The sequence below is a fragment of the Triplophysa dalaica genome, chromosome 1, assembly GCF_015846415.1.
Source record: "Triplophysa dalaica isolate WHDGS20190420 chromosome 1, ASM1584641v1, whole genome shotgun sequence".
NCBI lineage: Eukaryota > Metazoa > Chordata > Actinopteri > Cypriniformes > Nemacheilidae > Triplophysa > Triplophysa dalaica.
The window spans coordinates 31,755,248-31,774,443 of record NC_079542.1 but is presented as its reverse complement, the minus strand read 5'-3'; the positions used below and the strand labels follow the sequence as shown (position 1 = coordinate 31,774,443).

Sequence of the window (19,196 nt, the reverse complement as noted above, 5' to 3'; positions counted from 1 at the left end):
GTAAGAAAGAAAAATATGTCAATTACGTCTCCATCAGCGAGAGTTCGTGGATCATTTGACCCTTTTCATTTAGTGATTTCTGTGGAACTTATTGCATATTACTCCATTTTCACTTTCTTGAAAAAGCCCCCGGACTCTCGTTCCGGTAATGCATCTTACCGTTCAGTTTAACGTCGGGAAAATAATGTAACGATGCCAACGATGTTATCGGCCTTGATTCTGTAATCAAAATAGAATTTCCATCTGGCATACAGGACGTTTGACCGCATTCTATAAACGCATAGTCGCAGGGGCCGCTGAGACTAATTGCTAGAAAAAATAAAAAGGCAAATGTACAACATACAGTAGGCTACAGTGCGGAATAAAATTTTATAATAGGGACAAATACTTAATGGCTGTAGGTCCATTGTGGTGTGTAAAGTGCATCATGCTTTTAAAAGGACTGTATAGCAGTAAAGATTGTACTAAGGTAGGCCTATTTGAGGAACAGAATTAGGGGTTTGGGTAGGGTGCATAGGAGGAGGTCTGCTTGAAAGGTTAGTTGGGTTGTCACACGGAGCTGTTGAGCACTCTGACAGCTTGCGAGAAGTCTGGCAATTAAATGAGGCTGAAAAGATGTAATGGACTACTTGTACTGAATTTCCCGACATACTTCTGTTTTATAATAGTATGTCTCCTTATATTTCTTGATGTGTGTGTTTAAAATGTTGCTGAAAGCTGCGTATTTTAAAAGGAGGAGGAGCTTCTCAATGTAATCCCACTCTAACTTCCTGTTTCAGTAGATACATTCAATGCTGCAAACAAAGCATTTAAATGCTGCACTTCAGTTGGTCTTTAAATCTGCATATTCTGTTTAATTTTTAAAGACCGGCCAGCATGAAAAAACAAGTAGTTTATTTGAAATCAAGTCAAAAATAGAACATTTAACAAAATAAAAGCATTTGCAATCATTGCATGGTCTTATTTAATTGTCATTGAAGCCCAAACATGTATGAAGTATCTTTGACAAAATCAAAAAGTTTTGTGTCCTAACAATAGAAGTCAAAGCGGACCAACGGTTTTCGGTGACCAACATTTTTCAAAATATCTTCTTTTGTTTTTTGCAGAAGAAAGAAAATAACACAGGTTTAAACTGACAGCAGGTAGTAAATGATGATAGGTGGTGATTTTAAAGGGAACTTTACCTTTCATGCATATCTTCATGTAGGTGTGTTAAACATTACCGGAAACGCACAAGCCACAATAATTACAAAGCGGAAGTAGTTGTGCAAGTAGTCCATAGCTCAGAGGATCTGAACAAATCGTGGCAGGTAAACATTTATGTGTCTCTCATATGATTAGCGTATTTAAATAAACGTGCGCTTAAATGAAAATCGCACATTATGATTGCAAATTCAATGCAGATATCATGCAGGGTCTCTCCCAGCAGTTTAGGAAAGTGTGTGTTACTAATATGTGCAAATGGATGCTTGAGTAGCTCTCATTATATGGCTCCTAGGGTTACATGGGTGTAGGTCATGCAAGCTTTCAAATGGATCTTTAATATTTACAGCCGGTTTAACCCCCGGCTCTGAAGAAATCCTCAGACGGAGGCAAAATATAATTGATACGTTTCAAGTGAATGTCACATTGAAACAAACTGTTTTATTGCACATAAACAACATACCACCTTAGAATATAATGTTTTTACATAGATTTAAATGTATAGAAATTAGAACATACGTGAATTTAAGCTTTACTTGGAATCCTTTCCACTATTTGTCACATGCAGGAAAACATTGCGTTGTACTTCGATTTGGAGCAAATTGTATCATATTAAGAACTTTCACCTCTATGCTGTTTTCAAGAGCAATCTGTTGCTCTGTTGAATCTGAAAGGTCGGTTTGAGGAAAAAAGAATTTTAAATGCAAGCCTTGGTTAAAAGAACTAAATGCAATATTTATTTATCAAACAACTTCAGCAAGTCCTCATCCCACAACATTTGTGCCACAGACATGAACACTAAATAAAACGGTAAAGATTTCCAAGCAATACAACTTGCGATCTTCACCAAGCATATTATAAAATGTCATATCTAGAAAATAGGAATAGGAACTTGGCGGTCTCATAGTTGCATACAAGTCACGGAACAAATAAACACAGACAGGATTTCAATTGACAGCTCAACTGAAAAAGGGTATAATACCACATGTGTTCTTCAAGGCCAGCAATACTTTCTGATGCACGACTCGCAAACACGCAGATAGAGAGCAAACCTTTTAACTCTTCATTTAATCAACCGTGTTGGCTCTAGTTTCTAATCACTTCCCACAAAAGCCCAGCAGGGAAACTCTGGTTTCATGTCAGAGCCTCTGTCGCATACACAGGCTATCTGAAATGCTTGGCCATCTGGGTTAAAACGCTGGTAGGAGTCACATTTTGCCACTGATGAGATTTGTTTTGTGGTGTGAAAGGAGAGCAGGAAAGGACTGATGGTGAAGGATCATATGTGAAGGGTTTTAGTGAGAAATCTACGCTTATTGTAATGAAACTGCAACTGTAGGAATAAAATACAATAGTGCAGGAGGCTTATTTATTTAACCTTTGCACGGCAAACTCAAATACAACCAAATTCTGAGATAACGTTTTTTCATTTCCAGTCCTCAAGCAAGAGCGTGCACTAAAGCTGGGCTACTACGAAAGCAGATGTGTGTTGCAGGCCTGACCTTGGTTGCTATGGGTACTAGGGACAGACTTATATTCAACTGCCTGCCTGAGTTCCTGCTAATTGCCGTTGTCATGGCAACGAAGCACCTGACGTAATGGTAGGAAAGGGCAATATTCTTACAAGGGTCCATTTATTTATAGGGAGCTATTGCACCCTGGAAACGGACTCAGCACAGATTAAGTGCTTGTACGTAAACCAATAATGTTTATTTAAAAAAATTGTGTACATGTATATAAAATAACATACCTTTCAAAGCACATGTTGAGGAATAATTTTGTTGCCATTTCCCGAAATCATAGCACAGCTTGTCACATCCCCCCCCCCAACACTCGATTCATTAGAAAGTACTTAAAATGTATGCATTCACGCAGAGCCGAAATGAAGCTCAATAAGTCAGCAAACAAGACACGGTGAGTCTTCAATACTCTTTAATAATTATGAAAAATGTAAATAACACATATGTCATTAAAGATGTTATTGCAAAAAAAGAAAATAGAGAGCATTGAAAGCTGAACAGGGATGACCTGCATAAATCAGTCTCTCTATTCAGACTAGATCCGGGATGAAGATGTGCAGAAAACGACAAAACATCTGGGTACACAGGGTTTGTTCCTCCTCACATCCTTCTCGCTTTGCGAGGGCGACAGCCATTGTGTGGGACCGGGGTGTTGTCGGTGATGGATACAACCTCCAGTCCTCCCATGGTTAACCCTTTAATGGCCGACTATACACAGAGGGAGCAAAATCAATGTAGGCCAAGTCAGCAACGAGATAAATCCGATGACAAAAAGAGCATATACATCAGCATACTGGTAAAACAGTTTTTTTGAATGAGGGATTAGTTTAAAAATGTGCTGTTCTTTTAAAAATAAAATCAACCAGGACTTTACTGGGCAACCCTGCAAACAAAAATACGTTCCAAGAACGTTTCCTAACATTTCTATTAAGAAATAAAGTTTTCAAATGTTTTTAAATCTTTCACTAACAATATAAAATAATATTTAAACGTTTTTATACAAATTTTAGAATGTTTAGCAATGTTTATCTCTTTGGTCCCTCAAAAAAAAAATCACTCTTGTTACATGACTGCAAAAAGGCTTTTTGATAATTTTATAGAATTTACTTTTAAAGAACAGAGAACATGTTTTTAACAAGTAAGTTAACAGATGCAACGCTATGTTGCGAATATAAGCGAATGATATGCCCATATTTACAATATAACCTGGCAACAGGTGCCTTATTACTCGTAAATCAGTCAGACATTATAAAAGCCAAGGGATGCTAATTAATATCTGGCTGGAAAATAACAGTTGAATAGTTGGCCTCTATGGGTGTTGTACAGTGTTATACATGCAGTAGTCAGGTAAACATGCTCATTTACAGCAGTTGGCACCATAGTTGTTGGGCTTGCATTGATACATAAATGGCATCCACTGCTCACTTAAATGGATCTTTAGTTTAGAAGACGCTTATGAGGTGACTCGATAAAAGGAGTTATTGAGATCTTAAAGCACACCGCGCCCTTAGCTCTGAAGGGGATCATTACACCCTCATCCAGTCTTAATATCCTCCAGTGGTTTAGAGTAAGAGCATGTGGCCCACAGCTGAGCTTAGAGAACTCATCGGTCAGTTTTGATTATTGAATAAACACTCCCAAATCTGTGCTTTCCCATTTGGGTGATAAAGACAGATTGATAAATACTGTGTTAAGCTACTGACAAGAAAATAGAAAATAAACAAATGAATAAATAAACAATAATTCTTTCATCAGAGGTGTAACGTTTGATAAAACTTTGTCTGTACATTATGTCCGTGGAAATTTCTCCTCAACTGAGGACAAGTTATAATGTGTACAAATATATATAAGTATCAATATTTGTTGTGTGAAAATAATACTTTTTTTATAGTTTTCATAGTCATAATTTTTAACTTTGTTACTGAAAATCGTCTGCTAGTTTTAACAAAAATCAACCTCTGGGATATAACCACCTCATACCATGGTGCATGGTCTGTTTGAATACTTGATTCTGATTGGTTGGAAGGTGTGCATAAAAACTCTTTAAGGAATGGTAGGGTAGCTCCAGTCAGTTTGATAAAATGTGAAATTAACTGACAAAATAAGTTTGATCTAAATTTACAGTCTAAACATCAATAAAAGCTTTAACTTGGCTAATGACCATGGTATAAGCGGGATAATCCACAGCTAACACGCAGCTAGCTGTGGATTATCCCTTTAACATCATAAGATATGAGCTGTGTCCAACGTTTGTCCCAAATCACAGTATGCTAAAATGAGTATTCTCAAAATACCCGGATGGTCTACTGTTTCCGGGGAAAATTCGAGGTGTGAATCCATGGCCACATAACAAGTGACAATTACCAAGAACTCAAAGCGAGAGGGCGGAGTTTAGTGACGCTGCACTGCATTTAATTAAATAATAGATGCTTTGCACAGTAAACATTTCATACGAATTAATACATGAAAAAATACTTTAATGAAAGGGAGAGCTGTATTTTGGTGTTCGTGATGGTTAAGGATCACAGTATGGTCTAGGCAATAATGGCCACTTCCGTTTCGTATTAGTATGTCCCAGTGCGTGCATACAGTTTTGATACGCCCTAAAATGTATATACTGTACTTTTCCATGACAAAAACAGTACATAATTTCAACAATGGGTCTTTTGAGATAATAATCAATCACCTAGTAACAACCCACAATACCCTAGCAACTTCATAACAATAAACTAGAATCCACTTAGTTACAATTTAGCGATTGGATAGCTAGCCCTGGCAACCATATGTGTATGTGACAAATAAAATCTTGAATGTTCCACATTAATTTTATGACTTCCTTTCTCTTTCTTCTATCCACGTTTACCGCTAGAGTTTGTGAAATAGCGTAATGTAAGTATTTTATATTCATTCATTACATGTTATATTGTAAAGTAAATTATGATGGTGATAACTGCACTATTTCAAGACCAGCAATTTGCATTCCTAACACATACGAATGACAGTCATATTACAATCAAATAAAATAACTCTAAAATGGCAACAAATAAATTGCACCTTTATTCACAAAGAAGAGATACTGCCCTCTTCTTTCACATAACTCAGCTGTTGATGAGACCAAAAGCTACTCACCAAGCGCCCTGGACCGAGTCCTTTCACCAGCACGCGAACGTACGTGACCCCCTTCGCCTTTGCCTTCTGCTCAAGACAAACACGCATAAATTCAGGACATTGAGCATAATGAGAAACTAATAAATCGCTGCGGAAAACAAAATTGCCGGGGCTTCGAGTCTGAGGTCTGTCTGAAACCACTCATTTATATCATAACGCTTGTGTCCATACAGCAAATGAATGGTTATCAGCGAGAAGTCATATACTGATTATACAGACTGCTGTGAGTCAGACTTCTCATTATATTCTTCAGGGTGAAAACTGATGAAATTACAAAAAACTGCATGAAAATAGCCAAGGAGGATGTATAAACATGAAACGGAAGTTCTGGATGTTATTTCAATCCATGGCTGGTCTAATTGTCAGTATAAGCATCATTGAAAAAGTTGATCGCATACTGCTGTACCAGATCATCTTCAACACAGAAGGAAAGAAATCTCATACACAATACTAGCACTAAAAAGGGTGTGTCCATTAATATATGTATTTGCTAACTTTATTTGTGATTAAATATAAATAATTTAAAATGAAGATGAAAAGTATTTTGATACTTTCTGTCTGTTAAATGAAACATTTCTATAGTTAATTTGTTGAAAGACACCAGTGGACATTAAGCTTAGATTGACAGAAGATAACACCCGGACTGCGTTTGTTTATCAGCCTGGCTAGAGTCTAATACTAATTAATTTAACTTATAATAATAACATATAATTATTTTATTGTATTATAATTGTATTCAATAAACGATTTGATGAATTGTCTTGTATGTCTCATTTTGCGAAATAAACAATTGAATTGTTGAATGGTTCCTTTAGTTTGGTCGAATTTAAAGAAACCGTATGGAACATTGACATGGTTGAGATTTGGATCGTATTCAAAATATTTGAGAGGCAAGTTTAGCCAGGTAACAGTTATTTCAGTTTCTTTTGCTTGTTATCAGAAATAACCCACAGTCACTCTATTGTTTGCCGATGTGTACCAGAAGTTAAGTTCCGTCTACAAAGGCGAGTATGTGCTTGGACTTGTTGCTTTGAAACCGTCTATTGGCAATAAAAATGGCATTTAGCTCGGAGGATGCCTAACATTATCTGTTTACTGATGCCACTTGGTTTGATACTTCAGTATGTGTACCAGTTAAATTCATAAATGTGACGCCTTTTAAAACGCATCTCGCTTTGCTCCGATTATGTTCTTGACTGGCCATATTGCTTATTTTAAAAATGCATCTGTTCGGACTGGCATCATGTCTTAAAATGTTAAATGTTAAATGTTTCACAATCCATCAGGATCTGATCAATTACTAGAAAGAAATGCGCTGCCATCCAGTGGACGACATTGAAATGACAGATTTGATCTTGTGACAACGAGATGAATACATGACAGCACAGAATTGAATGAATTGCTCGGAAACAAATGTGTAGTGTATTGCAATCTATTTTAATACACATATATTTAAAAACTCTTCTTTTTTTATAAGAAATAAGATCTTTCTCAATCTTTAATTTCACATTCAGCTCAACAAACTAACTCCAATTAGTGCTGTATGATAAATCTTTATTTCTGTGGATCTTACCGCAGCAGCAGAAATCCCAGCAGTCTGTGCTGCAACAGGGGTGGATTTTTTCACATTCTTGAAGCCTTCTGAGCCGCATGAGGTTCGGACCATGTACAGGCCTGCGCTGTCTGTCACCTGAATGTGTGTGCTGGTGTAAAATGAAATTCAAAAGACAGTGAGCTTTTGCAAACACAATCACACCAGTGGACGGTCACATTCGGTTTGAATCTTTATTCATTTCTCTGGATTCCCCTTATGTCTTTATAACCGGCCAAAACATGCCTCTGACCAAAAGGAAAGGTGACAATTGGATGTCTGTTTAATTTCAACTGCATCAGGCAACTTACTTGTTGTACGTAGCTTTTATGTGTGCGATCGGTAACCCTTCATATTTTTTGCTGTCCCATGTCAGCGAGCTCTCCTGACCAGGCAATGGAGGAAAGAGACTAAACAAAAAATTACAATATAGACAAAATAAATATAAAACACACAGCATAAATAATATCTATAATAAAACTGCAAAAATGATGTTCTCACACATCTATTTTAGATTCAAAATATGATAGTATTACCGTATTTTTAAAATAAAAACTAAACTAAAATACCAGTAACAAATTCAATAACATTTATGTTGTGCACAGAACTTGTTGAAGAATCAACAACGTTCAAGGTTTCATAGATCTTTTTTGTATGTGTACATTATAAAAACTAAAAAGGTCTATTGCTGAAAATAAAACTCAACTTAAATGCAACATTAAAATTAGGTCACGTGTTGGTAGCTTAACCAATTGCACTAAACAGACATCACATCATAAAAATATCGCCATAGATCTACAATACATATCGTATTTGTTTGCGTCACAATATAAGTATCTACCCCTACATCAAAAACTATTCAAATTTTCACAGTAAATTATTTTGTGGTTAAGCTGGAGAAAGTTTGGAAACCAGTGTGTTAAAAAGTGTCTGTAAGCAAATGTGCATGTGCACAGATGACTGTCTGTGTTTGTATACAAGACATACTCCTTTAATCTTTTGACGGGTGCTGACGGGTTCTTGGTTTCCACAGGTTCGACATCAGATTCTTGTAATCGGACGGCACTGCATGACAGCATACGGACTACATTTCCTCCACTGCAAAAAACAAGAAGAACAAGAGAGTGAAACCCCGCTATACAAAAACACCAGGTGATCTTATGGTGTCATCGGTTTGGTGAAGAATTAAACCTCCAAGACACAATATTATAGACTTAAACTTACAGTTATATTTTTAGAACATAAAAATATCATTAAACTATATGTATTTGAATGCTGGCTCCACTTTAATACTTCAGAGCATTCTATCTAACAGCCAAATAAAATCATGCAAAGGACATTTATGAAAGCAGATGGTTATTAATACAATGGTATTTAAGAAAATTACTTTCAACATGACATACCTTGTTGTGATACATTGGAATTTGAACCCCATTATGAGAAGTGGAAAATGTATATATATCAAATATAAGTAGAGTGAAATATGTCACAGCTTGATATTGAAAATGTGTTTTAATAATTCACGTACATGTGAAACTGTCATTTGTACCACCGGATAAACACGTCCACATTCATGGATCCCTAATGTGGTTTTACCATGATACTCAGTACAATAACCACGATAAAATAGCTTGAAAACAGCACTCATATCACTTTAATGCAAAAATGACAATGTGAAGTTTACTAGAGCTGCTATTTCAACAACATAAACTACTTACATCAGTCCTCCCTTTGAATTCAGGGGCTCAACAAGCGTCTGACACGACCCTTTTAAGAGACTGTATAACCCACGATACATTGTGTGTGTGTTTATTTCACGCACTTTATCAAAATATACACACTAGCATGACTTCACGTTGCTCTGCGGTCATTGAGGGTCATGTGTAAACGGAACATTACATGTCTCTTTTTCAGAGGGGAGTTTCGCTCAAGTCACATTTCGTCAACGCAGAAACTCTGACAGAAAACATGATGTAGCAATGTCTAGTCATATGTTTGTAGTTTAATTTGATACTATTGTGTATAGTATTAATTTATTACGTCCGTTAACATAGTGAAAACAATATCCTACAATTCCTACATCCAAATGGTAGCGTCCATTTCGTCAAACCAGCAAAGCATTGTGGGAGCGCACGTGGGGTCAACATGGCGGCGCCCTTCAGGTGCATTTATCGGCCACTATGGAGAATAATAACAGTATCACGAAGGTTAACTGTAGGAATGAGAAATATTTCTTTTACGGCGAATCACTTTAGCGCGACAAATCACAAAACTGCGAGTGTAGTCTCTCCGTGGACGCTACATGGTGCAGTTTGCCTACAGAGGCTGCCGGTGATCTCTCAGGACAGAAACCCCATAGAAGAGGAGTTCAGTGGGCTGATGCAGCAGGTAAATATACTAACGTTACAGCCTGACTGTTTTATTTTGTTTTAGTGAACATTAATATGAACGATTTCTCCGAGAAGAAGTTTCTTTGTAGGCTCTTGACGGTTTTGTCTTAACAGTTATTACTCATAATAACGTAATGCAGCTCATTCAACATAATGACCTTTTATGACAACATGCCCCAATAGCAGTTTAGGTTGTCAGAATGGAGCCTGTCATTGAGTAGAGTGTAGGTTCTGAGGGAAAGCAAACGACAAAACAGCGATAAATAAAAGTAAGAAATATAAATATTTATTTCTGTAGTATTTAATAATAATACACCTTTATTTGAGAGGATTTTATTCGGAAGGACAGAATTCATAAACAATTTAAGTAAACAGGCAAAACCACCAGAGAAAAAAATTGCAAAACGTACCTCTAACCTTTCTGAAACTGGATTGAATAACGCCAGTGGAAATGAGAATGTAACTGGCCAATGTGGTCCAAGACGGCGCTTAGGAGCATGGTCACCACCCCTATATATTACACCGTCTGGACCACATTACTTCAGAATCTTACAACTGACGGTTACAGCGCGACGATCTGAGCACTAGGGCTGGGGTAAAGAATTATTTATGAAACGATTAATCTAACGATTATTTTTTCGATTAGTCGACTAATCTAACGACTAATTGGACAAGCAATGTACCGCTTATTTTTCTGTTGCTCGATTAGTAAAAACCATAATGTATCTCAAATAAATACCAAAAAAGTCTTAATAATATACTTTATTAAACAACAGTTATGCACAGCAAAAAATATTATGCTTTACACAAAATAAAATAAATACATTTATTTTACTGTTATACAAAATGAAAGACCAGCCTGTTTACTCTTTACATTACATGCATAACTCTCTTGTTCAAAAAATTCTAAAGTTGTGATGCAAAAAAACCCACTGTGCATTGTTTAACACAATATAAAATTCCTGTTTTTGCGTATATTTTGCGTGCATTGCATCTCTTTCCCAAGACAGGACGCCAAGGTTCTTTGCTTTGTCCTAGAAAACACGAAAGCAATGCATATTAGAACAAAAGCTATGACTGTGGGGTATTTTGAATCTACTCTTAACCTCATCGTAGTGCTATGCTATGATTAGTTTATTTGAATGCCAACGTGGCTATCTAGCAGCTGTGCAATTTGGTGGTGCTAGGCTAACCAATTAACCAATGTATCTAAGCTCTCTGTGCAGTTTGTTCGTGCTGGATTAGTAGCTAACGTTCACGTTAGCTAACGTCAGCTGCTATAGATAGCGGTGTTCTGCAACCGTAAGCTAGCTTCCATTCAAGCCAACATTAGATGATAACTAACATTAGCTAAACACAGTGGTCTAGGCGCAAGTAACTACCTAGGATGAAAAAACTACACGGAGAGCTAATATAGTTAGCTGGCACCACCGAAGTGTGCAGAGCTCAAGCTACGCTACACAAACATGTAATTAATTTAGCTAACGTTAGTACTTACTTGTCATTGTCTCCTTCACGAGTGACAATGGGATGCTTCCGTTTCAGATGCTCCAACATTGCTGTTGTGCTGGCGTGGTATTCCAACACCATTTGGCAAAGAGCGCAAATAACGACACCTTTACGTTTGGGATTAATTTTGAAGTATTCCCATACCCATGTTTTGGTCTTCCATGTGTTTGTGGCGAGCTGCTGCGAGGCGTCGACGCAAAAATATGACGTCGACGAAAAGCTTCAGGCATACTGAGCACGCGAACACGGCAGTTTACTAATCAGAACACTCAGAACACCCACAGGGGATACCATACCACCATCTTATCCAGGAATGCTATCCCACTACACTGAGCAGGGTAGCAATACACATAGAAGAATAACAAGTATAAAAACGGTAAGTGCCAGGGCCAAGGTAGAAATAAAACCTTGTATATTAAGTGATGACATGCAGCCAGCAATATAGAATAACACAGGAACGAGTGCTCAGAACCGTGATGCCACTCGGCGGCGAGGGCTCTTCGACAGCATGTCCCTCCTTCCTCCCGGGTTTCGGCACCAATTTAGCAAGTTTAAAGTAGGGAAGGAAGGAGGCGGGAAACCGGCGAACATTCAAACAAACTTTGATCAAAATAAACAAACAATAACACGGAAGTAAAAGCCCCAAGAACATAAATACATGTCCAGGCCTGTTCCTCTCTCTTGTCCGTAGTCCTACCGCTCGTCCTCTTATGCTCCCGATCTCCTCCATGAGATATGCGGGACCGGTGTCACACAGTTGATTCTCACTATCACTCACGCCTCCTGCCTCGCCTAACGGCACTCGTCCCACCTTCCTCGTTACAATACAATTTGCCCACGAAATGGCATTTAGAGTGGTGGGCACGTAGTCATGCGGTCTGTGTGTGACATATTATCACATTCAACCTCCTGAACGGAGAGTGTTGTAAAATACCATTGCGGTGTATTAACACGGAATCCTCTTCAATAGATCGCATGCATCGGATCGACCAGAGGGAGACCCAGTACTCAAAGCAAAATCTTAGGCCAGATAAGAGGACAGAGGACGAAGGGTCTCCGCCGTTCTGTTACCCTAACAGATCTGAATGCAGATCAAGCATTGACACTCATGCATAAAACGCAGCGATTCCCGCAACAACATCCAAATTAGGATCGGTATGCTGTATCACTCTCGCCACCACAGTCATTGGGGCTAACGTCCAAAAAGAGAGGGGCTAACGCTCCATCGTGAATACAACACGTGCTGCGACAATGGGACCAGTCCTCGTCCCACGCATGTCAGTGTACAACTCGAAGTTGGGGTGTTCATAGGAACGGATAAGAGAAGCAGTGAACTTTATCAGATAGTGGGAACCATTTTGTATAAACAGAAACAGCAAGCTGGCACAAGGCTGGAGTCCTATTAGCACATCCCCTACAAGTAGCCTTGTGACAGTGAAAAATAAACGCAGTGCGCTATTTCCTCCGTCGCGAGCAGACCTCAGTATCCCTCGTGAACCTTCACAGATGAGCTCGAACCGAGACCGGGTCTGGAGAGCGTGATCATATGTTTACCCCCTTGTGATCAAACACGCTTCAGGCTCCCCACAGCAAGACGCTGCTCTTGGGGCTGTTCGGCACATTACACTAATGGGCCAATCGATAGTACAAAGAACCCAAAATCAAGCGAATGGTGCTCGACCAGTGCTATAATGGTGCACATGATAACTGAGTAAACAGTAAACCGAGAACACAAAGAAGACGGAGACAACTATCCACAAGCGGTATTAACACAACGCGACCGCTTGTATAAGGCAGACACCTTATACAAGCGGTAAGCTCGTATGTGGGAAACGGTTGAAGCATGGTAAGCCAGCGGCTCTCAGCCATAGCAGAAAACCCCTACGACGAGGGGCACACAAGGATCCTAGGATCCTTGTTCTTCCTCATTTCCTGGGTGTATCCTCAACAGCATGCCAAGGTAAGTAAAGGAGAAAGATTCTGAGGTAATGTGTTCCAGACGGTGTAATGTATAGGGGTGGTGACCACGCCCCTAAGTGCCATCTTGGACCACATTGGCCAGTTACATTTTCATTTCTACTGGCGTTATTCAATAAGGTTTCAGTAGGGTTTAGAGAAGGGGGAGTCCCCCAAATGCGTTTTGCAATGTAGAGAGACCTCTCTCGAAAGGGAACCAGTTAAATAGAGATGTGCCCGGTTTCACAGATAAGGCTTGATGCTAGTCCCAGACAAAAATTTTACTTTGAGCTGTCTTAACTTTAAAAAAATGCCCTGACATCTTTAAATATGCCATTGTTTTGTGTAAAGATGAACAGCAGTGATGTTTTTATTTAAGGTATTTTATTAAAAGCGATGCAAATTTACTAATTTGACTAAGGCGAAGTCCTGGCTTATGCTAAGCCTTGTCTGTGAAACAGAGCCTTAGTCCTGCTCACACATATGCAGTCATGGGACACCTGTCAACTTAAGCGGTTGTCTCATCTTTGTTATTTCAGATGGAGTTAGAGAGAAGTCTGCTGTCAGACCATGAGTTAAGGCTCCTGGAGGACGCTGCACGTATGAGTCGGAAACAGGAGGAAGACTATGATTCAGATGAAGAGGAGGATTATGGAGACAAAGAAATTGTTACAGCACAAGATCTGGAGGATGCATGGGAACAGAAACTCAAACAGTTTCATCCTGCTCAGAGGTCTAATGGTGAGATGTCAATAAAATTGCTATGATTGAATATGGTCAATTGTGCAGTGACATTTTGAATAGTAGATTGTCAGACATCATCTGAATTCCACAAATCTGTGCACAGGGGACAAGCTGGACGTGAGTTCATCAGAGCGTTGTTTAGCAGACAGTCTGGTCTTACTGATCAAACAAGATGTTGGAAGTCAAAAGGTATGGCTCCTGCCTCAGATACAATGGACGGCTGGGGAAACACTTCGACAGACAGCCGAACGGGCCCTCACTAATCTACCAGGTGAAACTCTTTTTGCTAGGAATGCACCCAAACGAAAATTCTTGGCCGAAGCCGAACATGATTTTAAACACTTGGCCGAATAATACCGAACACGGAACATGTTTTTTTGCATTTCTTCTATTTATTTAGCCATTATTTTCACTATTGTACAAACTGAATAGTCCAAATTTGCATTTTACAATTTGTCTTGCTTTTCAATAAAATACAATACAACTTAATATAAAATTGAGCAAAAAAAAAATAGCCTATATTAATTAGGCCTATAACTGTCTGCTAATTGAATGTAATGTAAGTTACTCTGTACCCCTACAACAAAACAGTTCATAAAAAGTGTCATTAGGACTATAAACGAAAACTGTTGGATTATTATAGGCTACATTGCAAAATGATTTTAAGAAAAAAAACATCCAATGCATGCAATTCTGACTGATGCTGACTGACAACCATATCAGTTCATGTCTCTCCTCCAAACTCCGCCCACAAAAGCTGACTGTTGTTTTAGGTGCGCTTTACTTTTTTAGAAGTTGTTTAGTACAGGGAACCGTGTGCATGCGACCACTGTATGATGTCGTCGATCATTTCACATATTCGGTGGTCTAATATTCGGCATCCCTACTTTTTGCTACTATATGCAAAATTAGTGATAATCAATAATCCTTACAATTGTATGCCAATTACTGATATATAGGCTGATAAGTAAAAAACAAACAATAGTACCTTTAAAACATTGATTGCAGAAAACACTGGAAATCACAAACCATGATTATACTCCAATGGCCAACTTTCACCTGGTTTAAAAGATACTATAACTCAAGGGATGGCTCTAATATTAACAATTTAATGAATGATCTAGAATTCATATTTATATCCAGCGATATGGTGGTGATATATTGTGCCTTTATTGCATTTTTGGTTAGCAGTTGTTCTTTGTGCTGTGTAGGTGCAGATCTGAAGGCTACTTTCCTTGGCAATGCACCTTGTGGATTTTACAAATACAAATACCCAAAAGACATTCAGAAAGAAGGCAGCGTTGGAGCCAAAGTGTTTTTCTTCAAAGCTGTGATGTTCAGCCCCAACCACTTACCCCTGAAGAAGAATTCATTTGCCTGGGTTAAAAAGGATGAACTTAAGGACTTTCTGACACCAGAGTACCTGAAACAAGTTTATCGCTTTATTATGAGTCTGTAATATAAGAATATGTAAAAAATTGTCTTGAATAAAATAAAAATGTCTTTTGGACCACGGGTTCCATCATAGAACACATGGTATGTTATGAGTAACATTACTCTTCATTAATCTTGATATTATAAATGAAAACAAATTACAAATTAAAAGTGCCAGTTTTTTCACTTGAATGTGAAGTGTGATTTTATATAAATGTTCTTATTTTTCCACAAAATTAATATTACTTCATATGTTTACCCTCCTTTCATTAAAAACCTGTTTATAACGTTTCTTCTGTGGAACACAAAGGTTAAAATAATTTTGAGAATTGTCTCCGTTTTCTCCAAATTGTCTCAATACAGTGGAAGTCATTTGGGTCCAATGTCATTTGGTCACCTACATTCTTTAAAGTATCTTATTTTGTGTTTTGCAGAATGATGAAAGTCTAACATATTTGAAATTACCCAAGTGTGAATAAATGATGATGAAAGGCTATGGCTGCTTCAAAATATTACAGCAAATAATCTCCACTGTCCTAACAATAAAAAAGAGAAGTGTAATTTCAGAACATTGCCACTTGAGGGCGGTGGTTGGACAAAGAATAAAGTAGACCGTTTAGCACATAAGACCAGCTCTTTAAGAACATTTTAAATAATTGGACTGAATATTTCAGTGTTGTCTAATGTAAATGCCTTGTAATTGGGTTTCTCTTGTGTACTTATTTCTCCCTCTCTTGCTCCGCTGTCAAACAGTCATTGACTTTTGTGCTGTGTAAGTGGATATGGGGATTAGTAAAACTATGAATTATTTAGGCACCTTTATTATGTAGGCCTGTAAAATTGACTGCAGTCAGAGTCACTTTTGTCAGTATTTTGGAGATTTGGAGAAATTACTTTGTGATTCATAAATACAATTATACGATGGGTGACTTATTTCAAGTACGTATAAGCCTAAATGTGTCAGTTTTTCCAATCATTTAGCCTATGTACAATAAATATACTTTTTTTAGACAATTAAAATTAATCTTATTTAAGGGCAATTTGTTGATTTATTAATTGTACTTATCCATCAAAATCATAATGTTAAAACAGATAGATATTTTTCAGAAAGAAGGATATATGTTCTATTTTAATTTGTTCCACGTATACACACTGTAAACGTAAGCATAATAACATCACTAAAAAGAACATTACGCATGTTTGTGGCAGAGACGTTTCGACCCAAATCCCATTTCAAATTAAATTGTCCACATTTAGCTCATAAACACGCTATACCTCAACAACTTAATTGATAATTGGGGGTTAAAACGGGCGCTCAGAGGTCTTAAGAGCCAATCAAATGGAGACCGGAAAGCAATAAATGGGTTTGTAAATATGAACCTTCCCTCCCTTTAAAGAGCACAAGCGCTGAGCTCAGCGGTTTAAGAACAGGTGAGGTTATTGAAAGGATGAAGCACAATTAGCTGATCAGCATCTTCTTTCCTTTCAGACCTTCTTCATGGTGCTTTGTCATGTCTAAGAGGATTACACAGGCGCTGACAATATTACCATTGACATTTCCACCGATCTTCTGGAAGCACTTTCTTGTCGACAGACAGACCCAAACGTCCCATACAAAATTACGTTTTAAACAAATGAGCAACCGCCCCTCAAAAACAAAGCCCAGAATCAATCCACTGGCTAAAACGCGGAATTCAAAATGCTAAATATTCAACTTCAGTTAACCTTACACTATTGTTTTACTAGCTTTCTTTTTAAATCTACAAAATAAGGTTTAGTTAAAGGTTCTGTGTGTACATTGCAGAGGCCACTATTGGCGATGTAGGAAATTGCGACCTAGTACTCCACTACCCCCATCTCCCTCCAATTAGAGAAGCTACGGTTGCCGTCACAGGACAAAAGGGTTCCGTAAATGATAGCGGCCATTATCGGTGGTGTTGATAATTGCAATCTACCTCTCACAGGCGAACAACAGACTGAAGCTACGGACACAGGACAGAGATGGTGTCGTATGAGACAGCTGAGAGTAACCTTTGCAACTCAAGTGACGAGGTTTATTTACAAAGAAAAATAAATAATAATATTTACTTAATTCATCATTTACTCTAATCGTTATAGTGAATATTATTGTTACTTGTTTAGCATTGTGTCCATAGGCGTAAATCCCGGGGGGGACGGAGGGGACATGTCTCCCTCTATCCGAGAGTTGTCCCCCCCTCGCTCAATTAAATTCTTTATTGTCATAAATATATTGATGTTAATCTAATCTAATTGCGTAATTAGTAGAAAATACAAAAGCAAAAATGCGTTTTAAATTTAGAAACTGTTGAGTTCCCCCTCCCCTGCCTCTCACAATGGTTTGGCCCAATGCCTGCTTTCCACGTTCATATCATCTGCGCATTGCAAAACACATTCAAGTCAGTTATGCGGCTCAGTTCATCAGTGGTTGTTGAACTACAGTAAGAAGGATATTTTATTCACTTTAAATGAAGTTATTCTCTTTAATGTAGTTGATGCTGATTCATTAATAAATTAGTTGTTTCAGAAAATGCTGATTAACGATGCATTTTCCATGAATCTGCTATGTTAGCGATTTAAACGTTACTTAGATAGTTAACATTAGCTTGTTAAATAGGACTTCACACACTTCAACTAACACGCCGAAGCCGTTTCGCATTCATTGTTATATTTTAAGCGACCTTGCATGATGTGAACATTAACCGCAACACTTAGCCACCGATCCCGCCATTCAGGTCCCGTGTCACACACAGCCGCGAACACACCGGTTACAGTTTTGTGACGTTGGCACTATATCTAGCGTCCACAAAAGGTGCTCAGCGTTCATTCAGATGGAGTGGATCGTTTTCTCAGCATCTATTGTGTGCAGTATGTGCGCGGCGGATAAACTAAACATTCAGTTTACTGAAACTCGGGCGATTCATCATCGAGTATAACACAGAATTTAAGTTTGTTTGGGTACACGAACATGAACAAAGTTTGTTGGCGGAGCCAGCTGAAAGTAACAACCACTCAATGATGTCGATGTACGTTTACTTTGTCAAACAATGTTGTAGTATAAATAAGGATAACATTTTAAAAGTTTAAAAGTGTTTAAAAAGTGACTCAATGTCAACATGTAGTATCATGGGTAGTTCCTGTCTTCACAACAAAGACAAAACATATATATAAATGGAAAAAAGCTTTATTGTTCACAATTTCAATTCAGTTATAATATGACCGCAAGTCTGCATGAAACACCTATAAACCTAATGCCTATTGTAGCTTTGTGTCGTAGTAAGTACAATTTTGACTGTGTTATTTGTGTCCCCTTCAAAAATTGCTCTTGAGAAATTTTATATGTATTGTCCCCCCCTACTATTAAAAGAGATTTACGCCCATGATTGTGTCAGTGATGTATTCGCTTATTTTGCATAGCATTTTTGGGAACGGTAACTTGGTTCGTAATTTACAACCTATTGAAACGGCTTGCTAATGCTATAGGCATGTAATCTAACCGCAAAAGTCTTAGCAGACGTTTTTCTCATCATCACAGAGTCAATCAGAGGACTTAAACACAGGTAGTAAGAGGGAGAGGAAGAGGGCGGAGAGGTAGGGTTGTTGGAGATGCAGAGGAGCTAACGTTAGCCGGGAGGACCGCACAAGAGAGGATGTGGAAGCTAA

General features: G+C 38.1%; 2 protein-coding genes across 2 annotated transcripts; one reads left to right on the top strand and one right to left on the bottom strand.

The window, feature by feature from the left end:
• Nucleotides 1–3,118: 3,118 nt before the first annotated feature.
• Nucleotides 3,119–9,374, bottom strand: mrps11 (mitochondrial ribosomal protein S11). Its single transcript, XM_056749426.1, has 6 exons — nt 9,201–9,374; nt 8,470–8,580; nt 7,794–7,892; nt 7,465–7,594; nt 5,853–5,918; nt 3,119–3,431 (listed from the first exon to the last, which is right to left on the bottom strand). The coding sequence occupies exons 1-6, from the start codon at nt 9,278–9,280 to the stop codon at nt 3,324–3,326; spliced, it is 594 nt and encodes a 197-aa protein (XP_056605404.1). The 5' UTR covers nt 9,281–9,374; the 3' UTR covers nt 3,119–3,323.
• A 242-nt stretch (nt 9,375–9,616) lies between these two features.
• Nucleotides 9,617–16,011, top strand: mrpl46 (mitochondrial ribosomal protein L46). Its single transcript, XM_056749436.1, has 4 exons — nt 9,617–9,870; nt 13,877–14,078; nt 14,185–14,352; nt 15,293–16,011. Exons 1-4 carry the CDS (start codon nt 9,628–9,630, stop codon nt 15,538–15,540), a joined length of 861 nt encoding a protein of 286 aa, XP_056605414.1. The 5' UTR covers nt 9,617–9,627; the 3' UTR covers nt 15,541–16,011.
• The last annotated feature ends 3,185 nt before the right edge of the window (nt 16,012–19,196 follow it).